The sequence below is a fragment of the Mus caroli genome, unplaced genomic scaffold, assembly GCF_978045245.1.
Source record: "Mus caroli unplaced genomic scaffold, Mus_caroli_1 scaffold_4, whole genome shotgun sequence".
Lineage (NCBI taxonomy): Eukaryota > Metazoa > Chordata > Mammalia > Rodentia > Muridae > Mus > Mus caroli.
Genome location: NW_028227259.1, coordinates 56,026,724 through 56,049,376, shown reverse-complemented (window position 1 = coordinate 56,049,376; position 22,653 = coordinate 56,026,724). Strand labels below are relative to the sequence as shown.

The 22,653-nt window shown below is 46.4% G+C and overlaps 2 protein-coding genes across 2 annotated transcripts in view; both read right to left on the bottom strand.

The window, feature by feature from the left end:
• Rbpj (recombination signal binding protein for immunoglobulin kappa J region) overlaps window positions 1-16,209 on the bottom strand; it is a 189,314-nt gene extending 173,105 nt beyond the window's left edge. Inside the window, exon 1 of the mRNA XM_029477020.2 lies at window positions 16,128-16,209. Within this exon, the coding sequence (XP_029332880.1) occupies window positions 16,128-16,159 (32 nt within the window). The 5' untranslated portion in view covers window positions 16,160-16,209. The remainder of the gene's footprint in view (window positions 1-16,127) is intronic.
• On the bottom strand, window positions 6,419-6,764 carry LOC110295188 (small ribosomal subunit protein eS21). Its single transcript, XM_021163667.2, has one exon. It carries the CDS (start codon window positions 6,718-6,720, stop codon window positions 6,469-6,471), a length of 252 nt encoding a protein of 83 aa, XP_021019326.1. The 5' UTR covers window positions 6,721-6,764; the 3' UTR covers window positions 6,419-6,468.
• Window positions 16,210-22,653: the final 6,444 nt, after the last annotated feature.

Below are 22,653 nucleotides of genomic sequence, written 5' to 3'. Positions count from 1 at the left end.
AAATATTTTTAAAAATATTTTTGTTCATTCACACCAGTGTGTGTGTGTGTGTGTGCGTGTGTGTGTGTGTGTGTACAGACATGCTCATGTCATGGCACACTTGTGCAGATCAGAGGACAACTTGTGGGAGGTGGCTCTCTCTCCCAGGGATCAAACTCAGGTCATCTCTCTTGGCATCAAGTGCCTTTTCCTGATGAGTCATCTTGACTGCCCCACAAATGTTGTTTGAGTAAACAATTAGAAGGAACAGGTAAGACCATAGACTCACATGTGCATCTTAGAATGAACTGGGATGATTAGCAAAGGACCTGAAGACAAAAAGTACATGTGTTGGGGTAAAATTCTGAGGGAGACTTAAAACAAAGGAAAGGATGGATGAGGAGATGCAAGAACAGACATGTTCTGCCTTAGAAAAGCTTGTAAGTGTGTGTGTGTGTGCGTGTGTGTGTGTGTGTGTGTGTATGTGTTTGGTTTTTTGGTTTGGGGGAGGGTTGTGGTTCATGGTGGGCAGTGAATTACCAGGGTGTTGCCTAAACAATAAATCCATCAGCTTCATCTAAAACATCCTTGAGTCTGCTTTCCTTCCAACTACCAAATGGCCTAATATATTTTAAATCTTTGAAGGCATTTAATCTGAAACAGAAAAGATAAAGTCAAGCTTAAGTAAATTAAGAACATATGAGAAGTACGGCTTTCACACCTCTTTTTAAGGAGAGGATTAATGTGAAAATGGTCGAATTTTACTTATTTGGTTTCCAGGAAAATATACTAGCTGGTCTGTGCAAGCAAATGCTTTGACCCCTGCCCCTGGCCTCAGAGTGCTCCTGTTCAGCTCCATCTGCAGGACAGAGAGTGGTCACCTCAGTAGGACATGGCCAGCCACTACTGCCCTTTTGATGACTTCTTTTGATTTTCTGAAACATGTCTTTTTTTTTCCTTCAAGTAATTTATTAAACACACATAGAGCATCTGTAATATACTTAACTCTATAAACCTCATAAAACATGTGGTAGGTGCTGGTGTTGCCCCCATTAAACAGATGAGGAAGCCAAGGTACGGAAAGCCTGAATCACAAACAGTATGTGCTAGAACTGGGATCCTTTTGTACGGATCTGTTTTGAACAAGGAAGCAGATTCTTCACGCTCATCGGAGGCTCATCACGTTTGGCTGTCCCAACGTGCCCTCGGAACTCACACTCCTGTTTCTATACCCAGCCCTTGTCCAGCTCAGAAGCAGATTGCATTTACTTGTGGGGATGCTAAGAACCCAGTACTGAGATGGAGAGGGAATTGAATTCAGTGACCTGCTTGACACTGGCTGCTATGGCCTCTGTCTGAGTCATTGCATAACGGCTTATTCAGAAGGCGAGATGAAGGGACTGGGGAAGGCTGGGTAATTGCTATTACAGGTTGCTGGTAAAAAGCTGCAAACCAGAAAGCAACAAACCATCCCAAGAAATGATTTTTCCTGGCCTCCTGCATCAAACCTCATAATTCTAATTTCAGATGTTTGGCCTGAGCAAAAATGCCCTTGAGATTTGCTTTACAGCAACAAAGAAAACAACGTGGGCCCTAGGCAGCCCAGTGGAAGACAGGAGCTTTTTCCGTGCCCCTGTCTCTCAAATGACCTCACTGAAGGCTCTGACATAGGCAGAGGCTGCGAATGACATCCTTAGCATCCTGCTCCTGCTGCGTTATAGAAGGAAACCAAACCTCTTGCAACATATACCCACTCCTTGCCATGCTCACGCATGCACCCCAAGAACATGTGTTCTTGCTCTAAAGCTCCTTTATAGCTTGCTTGATATCTTTCTTCTTGGGAAGCTACCACAGACTTTAGGTGACCCTGGAGCATTCTAATATACTCATTATCGTCTAGAGCACTTCAGAATTGTAGCAGCCCCCACAACCTTGCCCTGCCTTTGCACACCAGCCTCCTATTCGACTGATAACGATGCTCTCATTTGAGCAAAGCCTTACTCAGCCTCTTTTCAGTCTACTGCTTGCTGAGCTATGACCTTGGCCTTTTCTCGCTGTCTTTGTAGAATCCTGCTAGATCCGTTTATCAAAATCTCTGGTCCCTGGAGCCTGACCACCCTCAGAGAAGGCTTCTCCAAGTCTGTTACAACGGCAGCCATTCTTTGATGTTCCCTCTCTGAAGTCCCTGACTCCACTCTCATTGGTTGTAAATCTCTACTTTGTAGAGTCCCATCCAACCTCTTGCTCTTGCTTTGGGACCCAGTGCAGGGGTCTCTGTTTCTATGGCCAAGTCTGCCACATCATCTTAAGTGTCTGGGTAAATCATTACACGTTGTAACATTGGCAGGAGGAAATAGAAAATTGGCGGTGACCAGGTGCTGTTCCACCCTGGACCAGACTTAAACCTGTTTTAAAACTCTCCCCAGGCAGGATCTCATGGGCTCCACACCCCCCCCCCGAGTATCTATAACTAGTTAGTAGGTGATAGCAGAGAGAAAGACATCTTCTTCAGTAGCATAGACAGTGACCCGTCAGGAGTTGATGCTCCTACAGATTATCTTTAACCCAGGACTCTGTAAGCAACCCCAACGAAACCTCTTAGGTTATCAAAAATAAACAAATATATAAACGAATGAAAGTCGAAGATTGACCAGGTGGGAAGAGGAAGAGGTTTGATGGGAGGGAAAGGAAGAGGACAGGATCACAGGGCTGAGTATGATCAAAAGGTATTACATACTCGAATGAAAGCATCACCAGAAGAAACATTATGATGCATATTTGAATATGCTAATACAAAGTTTCTCCACAAAGATCCCCCCTCCACCTCCCCCAAAGCTGAAGCTGCTACCATCCAGGCATCTCATTTGTTGGGATGATCAAAGATAGGGCTGGGGTATGTATGGCTCAGTGCAGGGATCACTTGCCTAGCATAGGACAGCAGGCCCAGGGGTCAGTTCTCAGCACTGCAAATCAAATCAAAACAAGACAGAACTGGAGAGGAAAAGGTTGTTTTTACAGAGTTAGGTCAGGTCCAGCAGCAGCGCTGGGGGCAGGGGTTGGGGTGGTGTGGTGTGGAGGCTGGGCACACATCTGCATACGGTGAGGGGGACAGCTGTGCTGGAACCTGAGGGTTTCCTCTTCCCTGGCCTGTGCAAAGGAATTAAACCACAAAAGCTGGGATACTGAGGGAAGCAGAATGGATGCAGGAGGGTGGGGGTGGGGCTTCATTGTGATCTAAGAGTGAAGTAGAAGTTTTAATCGTGAGACAGACTCTATGAGGGTCATCAGTTGAGGTCCTCCATAATTTTAAAAGATATGAAATGGATGGGCTGCAGCTTCCACTCAGTTGTAGAACTGTTTTCCAGGAGACCCAAGGCCAAGGTTACATCCCCAGTACAACAAACAAACAAACAAACAAACAAGCTCCAAACCTCAAGCTATAAATCAGAAATTACAATTAATTTTTTAAATTTGTTTGTCCTGCTTTTCTGGATATGAACTTGTGCAAACGCCAGGCCAACCTCAAAGAACCTTGATCATATAGTCTTTCTGGAAATGCACAGGTAAATCCTTGCTACCACTGAAAAGAGGTAATGTCTTAGAGTTTGGGGGACAGGGGTGGCTTGCTGGCTCTGGTAGGCTGTTAAGGAACTGAGGCCTGTGGGTGAGAGGATATCAGGTCAGGGTACCCACAATCAAACCCCACCTTGGCCTGTGCTAACAGTCACATTGATTCAGTCATGCCAGGCTGTTTCCACATTGCACTGGTTTAGACAAACAAGCCCAGGGAAACTCAGTGCTTATCCCAAAGCATTCCAGGTTATACACACTCAGTATGTGTTTATGAAGAAGTACAAGTAGGGCAGGCACTTTTTTTTTTCCCCCTGGCACAGCAAGCCTTTGCAGGGCTAGGAACTTCTTCTCCTGCTAAGGCCAAACAAGACAGTTGAGTTAGGAGGATGGATCCCACAGACAGTCAACAGCTTTAGGGATAGCCTGTGCTCCAGTTGTTCCAGACCCACATGAAGACCAAGCTGCACATCTGCTATATATGTGTTGGGGAAGCCTAAGACCAGCCCTGTATGCTCTTTGGTTGGTGGTTCGGTCTCTGAGAGCCCTCAATGGTCCAGGTTAGTTGACTCTGTTGGTCTTCCTGTGGAGTTCCTATCCCCTTCAGGGCCCCCAATCTTTCCCCTAAGGGTAACCAAGCTCCATTCAATGTTTGACTGTGACCCACAATGTTTTGGAATGAGTGTACATTCCAGATGCGGACATTATTCTGATCCTACTTTTCAGTTAGTTCAAAGCTATCCAACGGAGACACAAGTTGGTCAATCTTCTTTACAAACTAGCTTAATCAAATATATTTGAAATGCTTCCGGGTCCCATGGCAGGAAGCCCTTTCTGCCTCTTTCCATACCAGCATCAAATGTTGTTTCCCTAAACCTCATTTATTCATTTAGCATGCATCTGAGGTCTGGCTCCATGCAGACCAGTGAGGTCTATTGGCAAAGGGCTACTCTGATTGCTGGTGAAGACATGCCCCACCCCCCCCAAATAGTTCACAGCACCTTCCCATGTATTCCTTTATTCGAGCTGTGCACTGAGCTAAGGTATGCTTTCTGGGTTGTTCTTGGGGAGAGAAAAGGATGATGTGGTGGCTGTTTTAAAGAAAGATGATGCTTAATAGGGTTAAGGGACCACATGTAATCACAGTTGCAGGTATCCCATGAGACAGGGCATCCTGCAACTCGGGCTGGTCTTCAGCTTGTTATAGAGATAGGGCTGGGTTATAGGATTGCACTGCCACGCCTGGTTATGTGGTGCTGAGGACTGAACCCAGGGCTTTGTGCATTCTAGGTAAACAGTCTGCCGACTGAGCTACATGCCCATTCCAGTCTTTTGTTTTTTGAATCAAGATTATTTAACCCATGTCTTTGGGACTGTGTTGAGAACATCACTCAGCTTGCCAGGACTTCTTCCTGGCTGTTACTGCTTCTTTCTTGGCTGTATTTCCTTCCTGTCTCCAACACCACCATTGTGCTGACTCCTCTCTCCCCCACCCTTCTCTCTTTCTCTCTCTTGCGATGCGCTGCATACAGCCTCAGAAGGCAGATGCCCTGGTTCCTAATTCTGGTTCTTCTCCATGTACGATGTGTGACCTTGGACAAGTCACTAAACCTTTGTTCCCCTCTTTTTCTTTTTTTGTTTTTTTGTTTGTTTGTTTGTTTGTTTTCTGAGACAGGTTTTCTCTGTGACACCCTGGCTGTCCTGGAATTCACTCTGTAGACCAGGCTGGCCTCGAACTCAGAAATCCACCTGCCTCTGCCTCCCAAGTTCTGGGATTAAAGGCGTGCACCACCACTGCCTGGCTTGTTCCCTTCTTTCTTCCCTGGTGCTCTGGGGTAATAATAGGTTCATTACACTAAAACTGGGAAGGAAAATATAATAATGTCTGAGAAACCACAATACGTGTTCTTCCTCAGTACTGCCTGTGGCCAATGAGCACTATTGTCTTGCTGTTTCAAATCTCATTTGAAATTAAATTTTCAATTCTTCTTTCCATGCATTTGTCTCTCTTTGTGTGTGTAGGGCAGTGGCCCAGAATGGTCTTGCATTTGTGGCTCTCATCCTGACTTAGTGTCTCTGAATGCTGGCATTGCAGGCAGGAGCCACTACATCCAGCTCTTAACTTGTTTTTTTGTTTTGTTTTCAAAGCTTCACAATCTTTTCTTCTTCTGTTTTTGGCTTTTCGAGACAGGGTTTCTCTGTATAGCCCTGGCTGTCCTGGAACTCACTCTGTAGACCAGGCTGGCCTGGAACTCAGAAATCTGCCTGCCTCTGCCTCCCAAGTGCTGGGATTAAAAGAGTGTGCCACCATGCCCGGCTCCTCTTCACAATCTTTTATCTAATCTAATAACACAGGGGTATCTTTTAGAATAAAAACGTAAACTTTTATGATTATTAAAGTAATATATACTTATTGAAAAAAAACTTCATAAAAGCAGAATAAAGCAAAGAGGGGAAAAATATCACAATTCTGCCAGCTGGGATACTCCCTATTAACATGCGTGTATACATCTTTCTATTTTTTCATATGTACAAACTCACATGATTTTGAAGCACAAAGAATTATATTAAGCATACCCACTGGTGTGTAGTGCTTTCCATGGGAAAAGCTGGCTGTATAAACTGGCAAATCTTGTCGCCTTAGGATGTTCACAGTAAAGACTTACTCTGATCCAGCCTGCAGTTTTAGTTGTATAGTTTCATACAAATCCAGAAACTAGTTTAAAAATCACTGTACTCTACGACTTTGGAAAACTCCTCTAACTCCCTGGCCACAATCGCCCAGTGTTCCAGGATGCTAGCTGCAGGGCTGACAAGTAGCATTTTCTAGTTATTATGGCTATTTGTTTTTTTTTTTTTTTTTTAACTGTCACAGGTACTTAAAACTATTATTTGTAACAAATTCCCGATTTCTTCTGCTCAAAAGTTCTTTGAGACAATTCCATCAGCCTTAGCCAATCGGAGAATAGAATCATCTGACTCGCCCATCCTGCGAATGGCCCCGCAGATGCCGTAAGTTTTAAAGTGGCCATTAAACCGGCCTGTGGTCCTATCAACCTCGGCCACATTCATCTGGATGGACGCGTGGTCCTTGGCAGCAATGATGCGGTTGCTTGCGGAGCATTTCCGCGGCACGTACAGGTCCACAAACTCGCCGGCGTCGTTCTGCATCCTGAGGTCGTCCCTGCTCACTGCGCTATTTGTTATTTGATCTATTTTCTTCAACCAGAATCAGCAACTTGAGGACAGGGCCTATCCTAATTCATCTTTTAACCTCAGGCTCCCTAATATTTTGGGCCTCATTGCTCTGGGTCTGTGGCAAGGCAGTGGGCATTCCAGCCACTCACTTCCTAGCAGCCTGGAAGCAAAGAGGGCAAGGGGTGAGGGTCCCAATTAATCTTTCAAGGGTATGCCTTTAGTGATCCGCTATTCCCACCTCCTAAAGATTCTAGTACCTTCCAGTTGTGTTGCTAACCATGTTTTTAACATGTAAGACTTTGGGGGACACTTTAGACCCAGCCTCAAGGTTGCCTAAATGGTATGTGACCGGCCTCAGTACTTCCTCTTCCCTGAGACCTTTGGGTTCACATTGCATAGATTCTCACAGGAGTGGCCTGCGGGGATATTTCACTGTGTGCATTACTCTGGAAGTTCAGGAATCCTCTGAATCCTCTGCACCCTCGCAGAACACTAGGAGCAGGTGGGCTCCGTTCACACCGCTGACTGTGAGACATCTGATGCCTATCTTTCCAGAGAAGCCTTAAAAGCTTTCAACAAGGGTAATTCAGAGCGATCCCCTCACTTCCCTCTGAGTCAGCCAGCTCTGAAGCACAAAGATGATAGCTCTCAATTAACCGCAGAACCTCCTGGAGCATCCAACCTTGGAAGGGAAGGGAAGAAGAGAAAGATGGGCATCGCTGCCAGCAGCGCGCTTGCTCCCCCGCCCCCACCCCCACCCAATGGATGTTGCCATTCAAATTAGAAGCCAAATCTCCCTGCTGCTCCACCCTGCGCACAGCACGTGAGGCCCAGCCACAAGATGACTCCGTGGCTTCCTTTCATCCTGACCCCAGCCTTGGCTTCCAGAACCCGAGCCTCCAAAATTTGGGCTTATGTAACTTATTTGTTTATTTTTAAGGCCAGCCCTGTCCAACTTGAGAACACTTAAGACCGCCTTTTAGAGGGAATTTGGAGTCCAACACTGTCATTAACTAAATTAGCAAGCGGTGGTCCTGTAAAAACTCCAAACAGCAACATCCCGACGGCTCGTATCATCCTATCCCTGATGCAGCTAATATTACAATGCCTGAGATTGGTCCCTGGGGCTTTTTCTCTGTCTCTTCAACAATAGCCTGAGTTCACCAGCCTGGACCTGACAGCCCTGAGACTCTGCTATGCAACAGCAGTACCTCTGTTTGTTTGACTGGGAGTTGAAATGGGGAGGAGAGGTCCCCATTCTAGAAGAGTCCGCAAAGGCTTTTGACCTATGCATTTTCAAAAACTCCTGGAAACCATGAAGCTTTTTACAGAGCAAGCCCAGACTAAACACACGAGAAGACATGCATCTTTGGGTCAGAACAGATACCATTTTATGTTAGCCTCTATACAAGCAGCAACAGGTACCAAAAGGTCTGTCAAGGACATAGATGGAGTCCCTGATGGAGTCTTTGACGCGCCTTTTCCGATGTGAGGGAAGTGTCATGGTATGTTAGGTTTAGAAAAGCAGACTGGGAAGCCACACATGATGAATGGGAATAATTAAGTTCGTCGTATGTTCTTAGGCTGTACACCATCATCTCAGGAGAGTATCTATCTCTGTGTGGTGGAATTATGGGTTGTCACCACTTTAGCTACACCTTTCAGGATCCTCAAAGCTTCCTATAGAGAGCATTTATCACTTGGTCCGAAAAGAAACGATAATTACAAGGTGGTCGACTTTCTCAGTTGACATGTTCTTTAGAAATCAACTTGCTCGCCACTCTCTGCCTTCCCCTGGCTCTGACTGAGAGGAGGGGGCTGGCATGAAAAGTGCACTCTCTTGTCCGGATGGTGGGGACAGGGGCGGGGAGGGAGAATAAGACCTTCTCTGGTGCCCAGAGCTATAGCAGTTTTCTCCTCAGGGCCTAGAGGTTCCTGGATGTTAGTAAGCTGTCTACACTCCATCCAGCCTTCTGTGTGCAAACTCAGACTTCTCCTCAGGCTGAGAAGAAAAGCAAAGTAAGGAGTTGCTTTGCCTCTGCCAGGTCATTCATGTTCCCCTGAGAGGCTCTCACAGGATGCCCCTTCTCTCCTATCTTCCTAAGGCTCCTACTCCCCTGAAACACCACTGGTGGACATGTAGCATGTTATCTGTAAGGCCTGGCAAGGTAGCCTGGTTCAAGCGAGGCGACGGGGCTGCACAGGCTAAGCTTGGAAGGCTAGCCAGCCAAGAGAGGCCCGTCTGGTTTCTCTGGCCAGCCAACCCCTTCCGTCCTTGTGGGTTTCCTCCATGTGTTAGATGAATGTAATACGATTCGAAGCTGCTCTTGGAGCTGTGTGCCGTGACCTCATCTGCCTCTGCCGTTCCACAGGGGTGAAGTGCTCCCTCCGCGTCCCACAGAAGTGTGGTGTGGAAGGTGCTTGAGTCTTTGTGGGAGCAGCTTGCCAGCTAACCAAGCACAGTGAGAACTCACTCATTTATTATCAGCATTACTTACAGGCATGGTGTAAGGGAACTTCCTAGATTCCTTAGACCAGTGGTTCTCAGCCCAGTGGGTTGTGAAATGACTCTTTCACAGGGGTCAACTAAGACTGGTCAGAAAGCACGGATATTTACATTACAGTTCATAACAGTGGCAAAATTACAGTTATGAAGTAGCAACAAAAATGTTTTCATGGCTGGGGGATCACATAAGGAACTAGATTAAAAGGTCAAAGCATTAGGAAAGCTGAGAATCACTGTCTTAGAGGAAGGACACCTTAGTTTTGTCCAGTCATCGCTGTTCTTGAAGTCAAGGCTTCCCAAGAAATGTCTCAGCTCTTCCTTGCTTACCACCCCCCCAAATCACAGTGTTTCCAGAAGCATGGAAAAATCTCACATTCCATTTTCCCACCTTTAAAGCAGGAATGCCAGTGGTGTGGGATTATTCTTAAATATGGTTTTTAAATTTCTAAAATATAAAACATACAAGCCCAGGGGCACTGGAGTGTCCTAGAAATGACATTTTTAAAAAGTATATTCCAGGTCTGGAGAGATGGCTCATTGGTTAAGAGTGCTCTTCCAGAAGTCCTGAGTTCAAATCCCAGCAACCACATGGTGGCTTACAACCATCTGTAATGGGATCCGATGCCCTCTTCTGGTGTGTAGGAAGAGAGTGACAGTATATTCACATACATAAAATAAATAAATCTGAAGAAATTAAAAGCATATCCCATGTAATACTTCAGGTATGATTATACTATACGTAAGTATATCCCAGAGAATACATAGGCTACTAGGGAAGTTACCCCTGTGTCATTCTGTTGAACTGGGGTCCTGCATTTGATCAGACAAGCCTGTTCTTGAAGCTGAAGAGAAGGAGACAGTGATGCCTGCCATATTTTCTGCACCTGGGTGGGGGTGGGGGTAGGGGGTGGTCCTAACACTTTCCCTTTCAGGCCAGAGGAAGCCATAGTCTTGTTCAGGATGGAGGGACTGAGGTTGCTCTGTTGGGGGTAGAACTCTTGCCCAGGAAGTGAGGGGGGAGGATTGGCAGCTAAGCTTCTGCATAATGGACATCCTTGAAGACCTTAGCAAACGGTGTTCTGTGGTGCATCTAGGTACACTAGGCTTGCTCTATGTAAACCTGCCAGTGAAGGTAGGCTGGTTAAGAGGAACTCAGATAGCGACACTAACCCCAGGGAACCCCCTTCAAGGCATGACTATTTGACCAGACCCAAAGGTCAACGGTTTATTAGACATGGGGACTTTCCTAAAGGTTATTTTTGAAGGGAGGAGGAGGAGAGAGATAGGGGGGTGGTGGGGACAAAGGTCACCTAGAGATCTTTCTGTAGGGTGAGGGGAACAGGCACAGGGGTACGAGCTGACACAGAGCCCTCTTTCTGGTCTCCTGTGTCTCCTCTCAGTGGCTTGCAGTCTCCCTGAACTCACATCCCCTCTCTCACTTAAGTTCCTAGGCTCGGCTCCAGCCTGGAGGTGGACAGGTGGCAGGCCCACCACCATCCCGCCTTTGTGTGAATGAAGGCTGCCCAGGCAGGCGCCCTCCAAGCCTCAGGGTGTAATTTTTCCCTTCTCCACTTGTGAATTCCAGGCAGGGAGCTCAGCTGTCATCAGCCTCAGGGAATTTTTTTTTTTTTTTTTTCCAACCAGGACTGAAAACCGGGCCAAGAAAACATGGGTCTGTAGAAGGCATTGTTCCCTGTGACTCGGATGGCTTTTGCTTTTACTTTGGGCCTCAGGAAATGCTGTCTTTACCTTGAGTTGGAGATGAAAACTTGGACTTTCATTGCCCTAAGAAAACATTAGAAGAAAGAGCAGGGCTTGCTGAACTGTCTGGTCTTTGCCATGGCTTCTAGACCCACCACGCTGTCTACTGATTGCTACCTCTCTTCATGGCAGGTCCCCGCCATGCATTTGCGTGACCCAAGCTTGGAAAACACTCCTCGGTGTGTTCCTGGAAGCTGCAGGTCAGCACACATCTCTTTTGCCTGGAGTTCCCTGAGGCCAGAGCTTCCCGGCTTATTATGCAGGTACCAGTGGCTACATTTGAAAGTTTCCCCCATGTCCTGCGAGACTATAGACTTTGGACTCATGAGCTCTCTATCCTCCTAGGAGAGCTGTAAGATAAGACTATAGAGATGAGAGCCCTGAGTTAGTGGTCAAAGAAGACCCTATCCTTAGTCACAGACAACCAGACTCTCACCCCCCAGCTGTAGGAATTCAGAGTCCTTGCAACCAACTCCCACTAAACCTTCCGGGGTGGGGGTGGGGAGGACACAAAAGCAACCGCAGGTATAGATGGAGAGTCTGCTTGCCAGGAAAGAAAACAAAGCTAACAATCATCTGTTGAAAAATGAGTTCATTTAGTACTGAATGGTTAGCTGGTCTTTCCCCAGACTTCTACCACAACGCAGTTCCCAACAAGTCAAGCGCTGGAGTCCCAGAGTTCATTTCTAAGCTGTTTTCCAGTCCCCACCCATCCACCGCCAGGGCTTCCCAAGCTGCGTTGCTGAGTGTCCCACACTCACCCACCACGCTGTCTACTGATTGCTACCTCTCTTCATGGCAGGTCCCCGCCTTTTTCAACCGCCAAGACGGTGCCCATTTAAAGAAGCCCAGAGAACATATACGTGTTGGACCGCAAGTGGGGTCCCTGAAGCTTCTTTCTCTGATGAAATTCATTGCAGACTGTAGGGGAAGGATTATGCTTCTCACATGACTACATGTTGGAACTCACAAACATGCGTGGAACCCATCCCTAGCCTACTAAGGCTGCTAATAAGTTATCTGGAGGCATTGGGCTGCCAGCAGTAGGTGGGGCAACAGGAATTTTTCTTCCAGTCCCCACGCAGGGAGTGTGGTTAAATTTAGATGGAATTTTACCTGGGACAGAGTTCAGCGCTGGTTCCTTTCAGATTTCCCCGCTCTGTGTCCCATCCCCCACACCTCCCACCCGAGAACATGGCTGTCTCCATGCTTCATGCTGAAATTCTGCTATAGATCTGCAGCCCGGAATTTTCCCTGTTCTCTACACAGAATTCTTGCTTCCCCAGAACAGCTGAGCACAGTTTACTGACTTTTAGGAGGGAAGTGGTCTGTTGGGATTGCTTCTTGCTACTTTGTTAACGATTGCCTACTATCCCTTCAGCTGCACTTCAGCTAGGTGGGTAGGAGTCTTCGGAATAGTTGGTAAGGCTGTGAGATTTAAAGACAGACCAGGATTTGAGACCTGATTCTACCTCTAATTTACAAGGTCTAGTCATGTGACTTCTTTGAGCCTCATCTGTAAAATAGGAATCATTATAAAGAAAAAAAAAATATATATAATGCTTTTGTTACTCTGGTAATATACCCTGTATCAGTCAGAGTGTGAAGGACTTTTCCTTTATGGATTCTTTTTTTTTTTAAATTCGGTACAAACCACAAAGTATACATTTCTAAATATCATAAAGGAGAGTAACATTTCAAGAGATTTGAAATTATGATCGGTTCCTTCCTTCCTTCTTCTCAAACTGCTGTGAAGCCAGTATGCAACCTGATGTGAGTGTCTGATTGTGTGGATGGGAGAGGGAGAGTGGTCGGCCCTATGATGTGACTTTCAGAGCCAAGCAAGGATGCTGCCCAGTCACCTGAGGCTGAAGATGGATCCCGGGAGTCCATTCCCTTCTTTAATTCCCGTGTCCACAGCTTTCTCTCTTTCTCTGCCTTGACTTTATGAATCTGCAAGTGGTCCAAGATTTTTTTCCCCCTGTCCCTTTCTTTCCTTTCCTTTTTTTTCCTCCACACAGCTCACAACAGCTGCAGGGTAGTGGGGGTCGGCGGATGGCGGCAGCTGTTTGCATGTATGGGTTCTCTGTCATTTCCCTTTGTAAGTCAGGGGCTGTTTGTATATATATCACAAGCCGCCACCTAGCAAGATGTTTAGTTCCATCCATGTTTGAAAGTTTTGCGCATGGGATCATGAATGCAGAGGATAGGAGGAGCCTTGAGATCTGGGTTCCAGACCCTTGCTGCCTTTCAGTCTTTTACTAAGACGTCTGTTTTGTGGCCCAGCAGACAGCGTTGAGCTTGCTCTCTGTTCCTTCCCACCCACGCATTGCAGAGACCCTAGAGCTAAGCAGTGCATCCTGGGAAAGATGGAGCCAAGTAGTACAGACAAGGAGTTGTAGGGTCCCCCCCTCCCCCGCAGAAGGCAGGTGACGGACTGATCCTGTGAATTTTCACTGTGGGTGTTCTTGGGGGATAAACAGTCTTTCTTCTCCAGCCTCAGTTTCCTCGCCTGGCAAGCTCAGAGGGAGCAGATCAAGTCATGCACTCCTCCTCTGCCTTCATGGGCCCCGGCCACTGTCTCTCTGGTGAATTACCTGGAACATCTGTCTGTTCATACTTTTCCCTGTCACCCATGGGTGTATAGCCCTTGGAACTGTTTGCTGTAAGCCTGTTCAAAGCGTCCTTCCTCCTTAGAGCAGAGCCTTCTCCCACCCCCCCCCACCCCCGCCCCCGAATACTCACTGTAAAATTCTTGGTGTATGTGTCATATGTGTGGTTGTTCTTAATCTGAAAAGTGTGGAGCATCCCACCCCGGATTAGTTACAGCCTCCTGTGTATACTGTCTAGAGCAAAGAATGCTCTTTATCCTATGTGGTTAATTCTCAAAGGCTTCGTGATTGGTTTGTATATAGCGTTTCCATTTAAAAACCATTAAGTGAACATCAAAATAAATTTAGGAAGGGGCAAGCAAAATGTTCATTGCTACCTATGAGGCATTTCAGGATTTTGAGCCTAAAAACCTTAAAAAATATATCATGCCGTCGCCAAGAGGAAGAGGCAGGACCCACGAGCAGGACCTTTGTATTTAGGTATTTATTTACCTTACTACTGAGGTATGCACAACTGTCTCATATCTTCGGAGCAACTGGGCTCTAGTGGAGAGTGTCATGTTCCGTTTAGTGTGGGAATAACTGAGGCTCAAAGAAAAGAAGCATTAAGAATTTGTCTGTACCCTACGGGCGGGCGCTGAAAGCAAAATTTAATCCCAAATCTGTTTTTCTGTTTCTGTTTCTGCTAAGAGACAGGCTTTTGTTATGCAGCACTGGCTGGCGCTAGATATGCAGACCAGATGGTTCTTCAACTCAGAAACCTGCCTGCCTTTGCTTCCGGAGTGTGAGGATTAAAGGTGTGCACCACCCAGACCTGGCGCAAGCCTGTTCCTCAGAAAGCCACTTGCTTAAACACACATCGCGCAAAACAAAGAACCCAAATACTTGAATCTTCAGGAGATTTCAGGGTCCCATTCATTACTGTTTATTGAAAAAAATGTAGCTAACAAAAATTCAACTTCGGAATCACATTCACTAAATTCCACCTTGCTCAAACTCTTTGAGCACTTTTCTGTTCATTTTCAAGACAGGGTTTCTTTCTGTAAACCAGGATAGCTTCAAACTCATAAACATCCACCTGCCTCTGCCTCCCAAGTGCTGGCATGAAAGATGGATACCACCGCTACCCGGCTAAGCACCCTTGAACTTTCCTGCCTGTGAGGCATTGCTTTGCTACTTAGACTTTTCTTTTCTGCCCATGGTTTAAAACATTGTCCCCACGCCGGGCGTTGGTGGCGCACGCCTTTAATCCCAGCACTCGGGAGGCAGAGGCAGGCGGATTTCTGAGTTCGAGGCCAGCCTGGTCTACAGAGTGAGTTCCAGGACAGCCAGGGCTACACAGAGAAACCCTGTCTCGAAAAACCAAAAAAAAAAAAAAAAAAAAAAAAAACATTGTCCCCACACCCCACCACCACACCTTTCCTAAACGGCTCCACTTTAATGCTAAGCATCGGCATTTGGAGCGAAGGCAGCAACCTTGGAATAGATCAGAATGATCCAGAGAGAAGCCGATCGATCACCTGCTGTACAGGCTGCAGAGCCCAGGGTCATTCTGTGTGCAGGCATAATCCATTGTTCCTGGCTCACTCTTGTCCACTATGTCTGTCTAATCCACTCTTCATTCTCAAGTGCTCTAACACCCCCTCCCCCCCCACCCCCATACTCCCTTGGGCTTGGGAAAATGCTTGCTTTGTTTCCTAAATACTCAGGATACAGTAGGTATGTTGTAAGTATTGTAAGTAAGTGCTGGAATGTATGTATGGACAAAAGAACAAATGAATACTATACTCTCGCAAGTAGTTTACATTTGAAGGAGAGCAGATTTGAGGTTGGCTCTTTTGAGTCCCTGCTGGGATCTAGCCTAGCAACCTTCAGTGCTTAAAACAAAAAAAAACAAAAAAAAAACAAAAAAAAAAAGAAGTGGCCTGTTTTAGGCAAATAGCCATCTTCCTCAGCATCATCTCCCAGCATCTATTTCGAGAGGCGAAACTTATATCAAAAGAAACATTTACAACTTTAACTATCCCAAGGGACCATAGATGCCTTTGGTTTCAGGAAACTTGTCAGGGTGGCTGAGTAGAGGGAAGCACTGTGCTAAGCAGAACGTGAGGAGAGCTGAAGGAAGCCGAGGCTTCAGCAGCCCCCGAGGAGGAGCTTGCTCCTAGAACAGATAGCGATTGCAGACCATGCTTCATCTTCAGCCGTGTCAAGTATGATCTCATCAGAGAGAAGGAGAGACGATAGAACACTCTAGGCAGAGATTTACATGGCAAAAGAAATGATTATTCCACACATCCTGAGATAGGAGCATCCAAAGAGAATTTACTTATTTATTTATTTATTGAGCCAAGAGCAGGCAGGCGCTCACAGCAGAATGCTTACCTAGCACGTGTGGGGCCCTGGGCTCCAGGCCCAGTATCCCACACATACAAGTCTTGAACTGAGGCATATGCAAGGTCCCCCATGACCAGTATGACACAGATGACCCGGTAGTCACTCACCTCAGCAGTTGTGGGTAAAATAATCCAGTCATCTTGAAGAGAAGCTCTCAGCCTAGACCCCTCTGGAAACAGGTCTTGAGATGCCCTGGAAAGAGGCAGTGTTGTCCACCCGTGTGTAGGGGACACTGGGCTTATAGTAAAGGAAGTGAAAGCGTCCATCCGAGAGGGGGAAAAACCGAACATTCCCAGTAAGGGTAAAGTGCAGACACAAGCCGTTTTCCCAGTGTGGGTTGGAGGCTTAGGAAGTAGGTTTCTTGATGGTGGAGTCTCTATAAGGACAAACAGGACTCAGTCACCCTTACTTGCTTTCCCTCCCTCGGTACATCCTGAAACCTGAGGCCTGTTTTTGTTTTGCATTTTGTATTTTTGTTTTTTGTTTTTGTTTTTGAAGGCAGGGTATCTCTGTATAGGCCTGGCTGTCTTGGAACTCACTCTGTAAACCAGGCTGGCCTTGAACTCAGAAATCCGCCTGCCTCTGCCTCCCAAGTGCTGGGATTAAAGGCATGTGCCACCACTGCCCGGCTTGTTTTGTTTTAATAGTCAGGAAATAAATTACGGGGGGAGAAAGAGGCTAAGATGTACTACAAGTCATTCAGGCCAGCCTGCTTTGCTTTTGTGTTTAGAGGTCGCCTTGCACGTTCTAACCAGTTATTTCTGTTGACATGAAACTGGTGAGTGAATATTGGGTCCTCCAAATCCTAGCTGGAAACTCACCCATAATTTGGGATGATTTTCAGGCCTGTGGCTCTGGTAGCTGAGGTACAGTGATGTGACATGACATTCAGAAGTTGCACTAAACCTATAGCATGCTATCCCCCACGGTATCCTATCCCCAAACTTAGCTTCTTAAACAGAGGTGCATCTGGGTACAACATAGTTGTTCCTTTCTGAGTCCTGCAGGCTTCTAGCTCGCTAGCCGGCACAACAGATATTTCATCTGGAGTGGGGGATGGGAAGGGGCAGTCTGCTGGCTTTGGAGTTAAAATTGTGGTGCAGTCTCTACCCATAGGCCAGGCATTCTGCAGTAACCACTGAACCACACAATGTGGAGCTTAACTGTGCACAGTGGCATAGAGCTGTGATGTGAAGAAGCGAGGTGACATTTATCAAGTTACTGAATCTCTGTGTGGCTCAGTTTGCTCTGTACGATAGGAATGATGGTGATGCCTCTTTCCAAGGGTTTGGGAAGGATTAAGTAAACGAATCCTTGTAAAGCACCTAGACTTGGCCTGGATAATGACAAGCTCTCTCTCATCAGCACCACTGTGAACTATGGTTTCATCTTCTTCTCCCAGCCAACAATGGCCATGTCACAGGGCTGGAACACTTAGGGATTTCACACACATGACTAGTTCAAGAAGGGAGATGACTAAATTAGGAGTACAACCTCAGTCAGACTTCTTGGGTTCTCTGTAGCTCCTGCTAAGGAACATAATACAGACCACGTGTTTACCGGCCTTGGTATAGGTGACCAGTTTGCCTTGGTTTTCCTGGGGCTTTGCCAGTGGTAATGTGGCAAATACCATGCCCTGTAAAACCCACTCTAGACATGCTCGGTTGACTGTTCCCTGGGGCCTCTGGGGTCATTGCCCTTTCCAGGGTTCACTAATGACCATACCTTCGAGCGCTGCTTCCTAACTTCATGTGACCATTAGAGAGTGAATGGATTGTGCATCACTACTTTGGAGTAGGTCAGTGATTGTCACAGAAAAGACCGATGGCTTTGCTTTGCTAGCTCTTCCTCAAGCCTTCCTCACTAGCGCTATTTAGTCTTCTTCTCTTATTTAATCTTCATCTCTAGCCCAAGAAGGTGACCAAGCCCCAGTCCATCCAGTGTACTAAGGTGGAGCAAATCATTTGTTTTTTTCATTCTTCCATTTTTTGTTGTTAAAAAAAAAAAGTTGTGGTGGCTTATAGATTTTGTTAGACAAGACATTACTGCCAGATGCCAGGAAGCTGTCACAATAATTAATCTTAAGTTGAACATGATGTTCTAATCTCTCCTCTCAAGCCCATTTGTAGCAGAACATCTGAGCTGGAGCGACCCATGTTTCTGGAGGCTGGGAACACCAAGGACAAGACGCTCGCGTCTGTGTCTGTGCAGCTGCTAATGAAGAATTGTGAGCGTCATTCCTGGTGGATACTGGAGGAGAAAGTAAAGGCAAAAGAGGTAAAGAAAAGGCAAAGCCCCGAGGCCCAGCCTCGATTCCTACCAAAGTGGTCACGCTGGTTGATCTGCTCTCGAAAGGTTTCGGTCATTCCTCATGGCCCACAACCCTTGTAAAGAGCCCTCACCCCCCCCCCATCCCTTCTTAATGCAGTCTAATTGCAACATAAGTCTCAGAGGAGACAGACCATATCCATATTTGCATTTTGTAACCAGACTGAGTTAGCAGAGAGAGCTGGCTTACACTGGTGCACTGCCATTGGTTGTTAGAGCAATAAAATGCTACAATGAGGGTTGGTGTTGCCCTTGTCTTAGGATTCCTGGGCTGAAACTCCTCATCATTCCTGAATGGGTGAATGCAGAGTACCAAAGAGGGGCTTCTGAGCCTGGGCCTACAGTTTTGTTGGCTCAGTGCCCCCGCCTTTGTATCTTATACTTTGTAAGATGGTTCACTTTAGTATGCTCTGCTTCTGCAGCCAGGTGGCCACAACAGTAAGCTGATCTACTCTCTCGGGGCCACGCTCCTCTGTGCAGGAGCTAGAGCCCAGGTAAAGGTGCAGCGGCAGTACTGTCCACAGTGGCAGGCACAGTAAGTAGATCTGGCAAGGCAGTTCCCATGGTGCGATTTGGGCAAAGGCACAGAGTGTCTGAGTCTTTCAAGGATACAGCCATTTAGTAAATCCCCTTTAAGCTTAAAAAACTATGCTAACGCTGCCAGCTTTTGCATGCTTTACGCCACCCTAAACTTAAGCGCAAGACAAGCATTTACCTAGCGATGAGTCATTAGCCTGGGCTGGGCTCGCCTGGGTTCATCGCACGCCTGCACTTGGCTGCTAGGTTGGCAGAGATGATCCTGGAGGAGCTTAGCTGGATGGCTCATGTCTAATCTGTGTGGCCTGTCATCCTCCAGCAAGCAGATGGGCTCAAGCTTGATCATCACACTTGATCCCAAAGAGAAGGGTAGACAGCTTCTCCGTCCTACTGTGGACATGGATAAGACCCTAACTGCTAAGCCTTTGTTTTAGATTTGGCGGGGGTGGGGGTTTTGTTACTGTGTGATTAACTCTCCTGGCTTGATATATACAGTATATAATAGGACACAAGTCCTGTGAGATGTTATATTAAAAAGACCACTTTTTGCAGATAAACACTTCTGAGATACTTTTTTTTTTTTTTTTTCTGAGACAGGGTTTCTCTGTGTAGCCCTGGCTGTCCTGGAACTCACTCTGTAGACCAGGCTGGCCTCGAACTCAAAAATCTGCCTGCCTCTGCCTCCCAAGTGCTGGGATTAAAGGTGTGCGCCATCACCGCCCAGCTCTGAGATACTTTTGAGGTAGCCTGATACATGGAGCAGCAAACACTGAGAAGTGGTGCTTGGTTTTTGCATTCCCTTTGTGAATTTGGATAACAGAACACAGGAGTCTTGATTCAAGAGTTTTAGCCAGACACTTAGATAACCAACCAAAGATCTCCTTTCCAAGTTTCTCTTGTATCTGGTTATATCCAGACGCTGATCTGCTTTTCATTACCATAACAAATACCTCGGGTAATCAAATTATGAAGAGAAAAAGGTTTACACTGGCTCGCAGTTGTAGGAGTTTCAGTCGGTGATCAGGAGGACACTTTGCTTTTGAGCCAGATGGCAATAACTGAGCAAACAAATCAAACTCTCCCCATCATGGCTTGGGATAAAGAAGGATACAGCAGATCCTCGGTACCTTTCAAGGGAATGTCCTCAATGACCCAACATCTACTAAGCCGCACTTCTTAACGGTCCTAGCACTTCCCGACTTCACCATTCTGAGTGACAAGCTTTTCACACATGGACCCTTGAATAACATTACAGGCCATGGGTCCAAACCATAGCAGTCTGTGTGGTCAAACTCAGGCCAGTGGAAGGAGCACAGAGCCAGTGGCTGCCCTATTGCTTCGTGTTCTCTAGGCCACCTTGCCCCAGCTGAGAAAGGTGAGAGCTGAGTACCAGCCTAGAAGATACGAGGCGAGGTTGCCAGCTTTGCATTCACTGCTCTGAATTTGGATGCATGGAAGAGAAGTTAACTCCACCCTGCACTTTACCTCTCTACTTTAGGAACACTTCAATACAGTGGCCTAGGGCAGTGGCTGACTAATAACATACTATATAGACCCTTCCCCAAGACGTTCATGGCACTCTGCAAACACACTGAGGCATCCTTCAGGAAAGGAAACAGTTCAAATTTTACCCACTGATGGACTGTCCTCCTCACAGTCCCCCCCACTGCCCCACCCTGGGTGTATGTAACTTTTTTTTTTTTTTTGATGTACATGTTGGGAAGTATTCCTCACGTTTCTCTTTGGTGGGGGTGTTAGAATAGAGACATCCTGAGAGCTGGGGAAGCCGTGGAGTTATTTATTAAGGGGCATGACACTCTCCACCCTCACCCCAACTCAGTTCCTACTGTTTTCTTCTTGGAAAAACTGCTGAAGAGCTAAAAATGAGAGAGAGAGAGAGAGAGAGAGAGAGGAAGGAAGGAAGAAAGAAAGAAAGGAAGGAAGGAAGGAAGGAAGAAAGAAAGAAAGAAAGAAAGAAAGAAAGAAGAAAGGAAGGAAGGAAGGAAGGAAGAAAAGAAGAAAGGAAGGAAAGAAGGAATGAAGGAAGGAAGGAAAGAAGGAAGGAAGGAAAGAAGGAAGGAAAGAAGGAAGGAAGGAAGGAAGGAAAGAAGGAAGGAAGGAAGAAAGAAAGAAAGAAAGAAAGAAAGAAAGAAGAAAGGAAGGAAGGAAGAAAAGAAGAAAGGAAGGAAAGAAGGAATGAAGGAAGGAATGAAGGAAAGAAGGAAGGAAGAAAGGAAGGAAGGAAAGAAGGAAAGAAGGAAGGAAAGAAGGAAGGAAGGAAAGAAGGAAGGAAGGAAAGAAGGAAGGAAGGAAGGAAGGAAGGAAGGAAGGAAGGAAGGAAGGAATCAAGCAGGAGCTGGGCAACAAGACTGGTAAACTTGAATCAAGGCTCCTGTGACCATTGCCATCACCATCAATCCCTCCAGTCCTCTGTTTTCCCATTTGCAAAGTGAAGACAAATGTAGGGTTCTTTTGCTTGGATCTTGCGTGTGAAAGTGGCTAAAAGAACAAACCACATAGCTACAACCTGGACCGTGATCCCAAGAGAAACCGACAGATGAACCACTCAGTTGCACCCAGCCCAATTGTTGGCTCAGAGAGTCATGAGAAAGCATAATGGTTGTTGTTTAAAATCAGTTTGTTTGGGGGTTGTAGAGATGACTCTGGTTGGAGCACTTGGTTTACTGTCTTCTTCTCCCCACTCTGCTCATTTCTCCTTGCAGTTGGTATTTGAGCTCCATGACCCTAACAGAGCTTCTCCCGAGGGTTCTGCTCAACTGGTTCTCTCTCAGCAGAAGCAAAGCTCAGTTCAGCAAACACTCTCCCTTCTATCACCTGTGGTCTGCAAGTGACTAAATTTAAAAAGAGATAGAGAAACTAAGTCCTAATTGTCACCAGAAAGACCTTGCGAGAGTATTCTGTGGGTAACCTGGAATTCCAGTAGCATGCCCGTGGGATTCCAGGATTTCTGTGGCAAGATGAGGGACGGAGAGAGGAGAATCACTGCAAGCTTGTGAACCAGGTAGCCTGATATATGGAGCAGCAAATACTGAAAAGACAGACCCTGAGGCCAGTGAGTTGGCTTAGCAGGTGAAAACACTTAGTTTGAAAGCCTGATTTCACAAGTCTTATCCCTTGAACTCACGTACACGCACAAACACACATCTGCACCCAAACACACACACACACACATTCGTATACTTTCATCAAATTCACACACACACACGATAGCCACAGGAAAACCATTCACTGTCCTTTGTGCTCTGGGATATTCAGGGAAAGCGACTTTCACTTCTTCATTTTTTTTTTCCCCCAGCATCTGGATATCTTTAGGGCAGCAGTGAAGAGTGGGACCTGCTTACTGGTTTTTCCTAGCAGATGACACATGGCTTTAGAATTCAAGCTAACTAGGAATAATTCAGTGTCTACTGTGTTGGCAGAACTCTCCCTAGTTGCTGAGTCTGTGGATTGAGGGGAAAAGTCGAGTAGAAACTTGGGCTGGAAGGGCTCCTGCACGGGACACCCCATGATGACTGAGCTTCCTGCTCCCTTCCTCTGCAAGACCAGCATGGCGCTCTGCAGGTGAGAAGCTCAGCCATGTACTGAGTCCTTTCATATCATCTAGAGCAGTGGTTCTCAGCCTGTGGTTCACAATCCCTTTTGGGGGGTCAAAAAAACCCTTTACTGGGGGTCACATATCAGATATCCTGCATATCAGATATTTACATTATGATTCATAACCGTAGCAACATAACAGTTGTGAAGTAG

Coding starts and splice junctions, on each gene's coding strand:
- LOC110295188 (XM_021163667.2), bottom strand. CDS start 6,720: ATGCAGAACGACGCCGGCGAGTTTGTGGACCTGTACGTGCCGCGGAAA.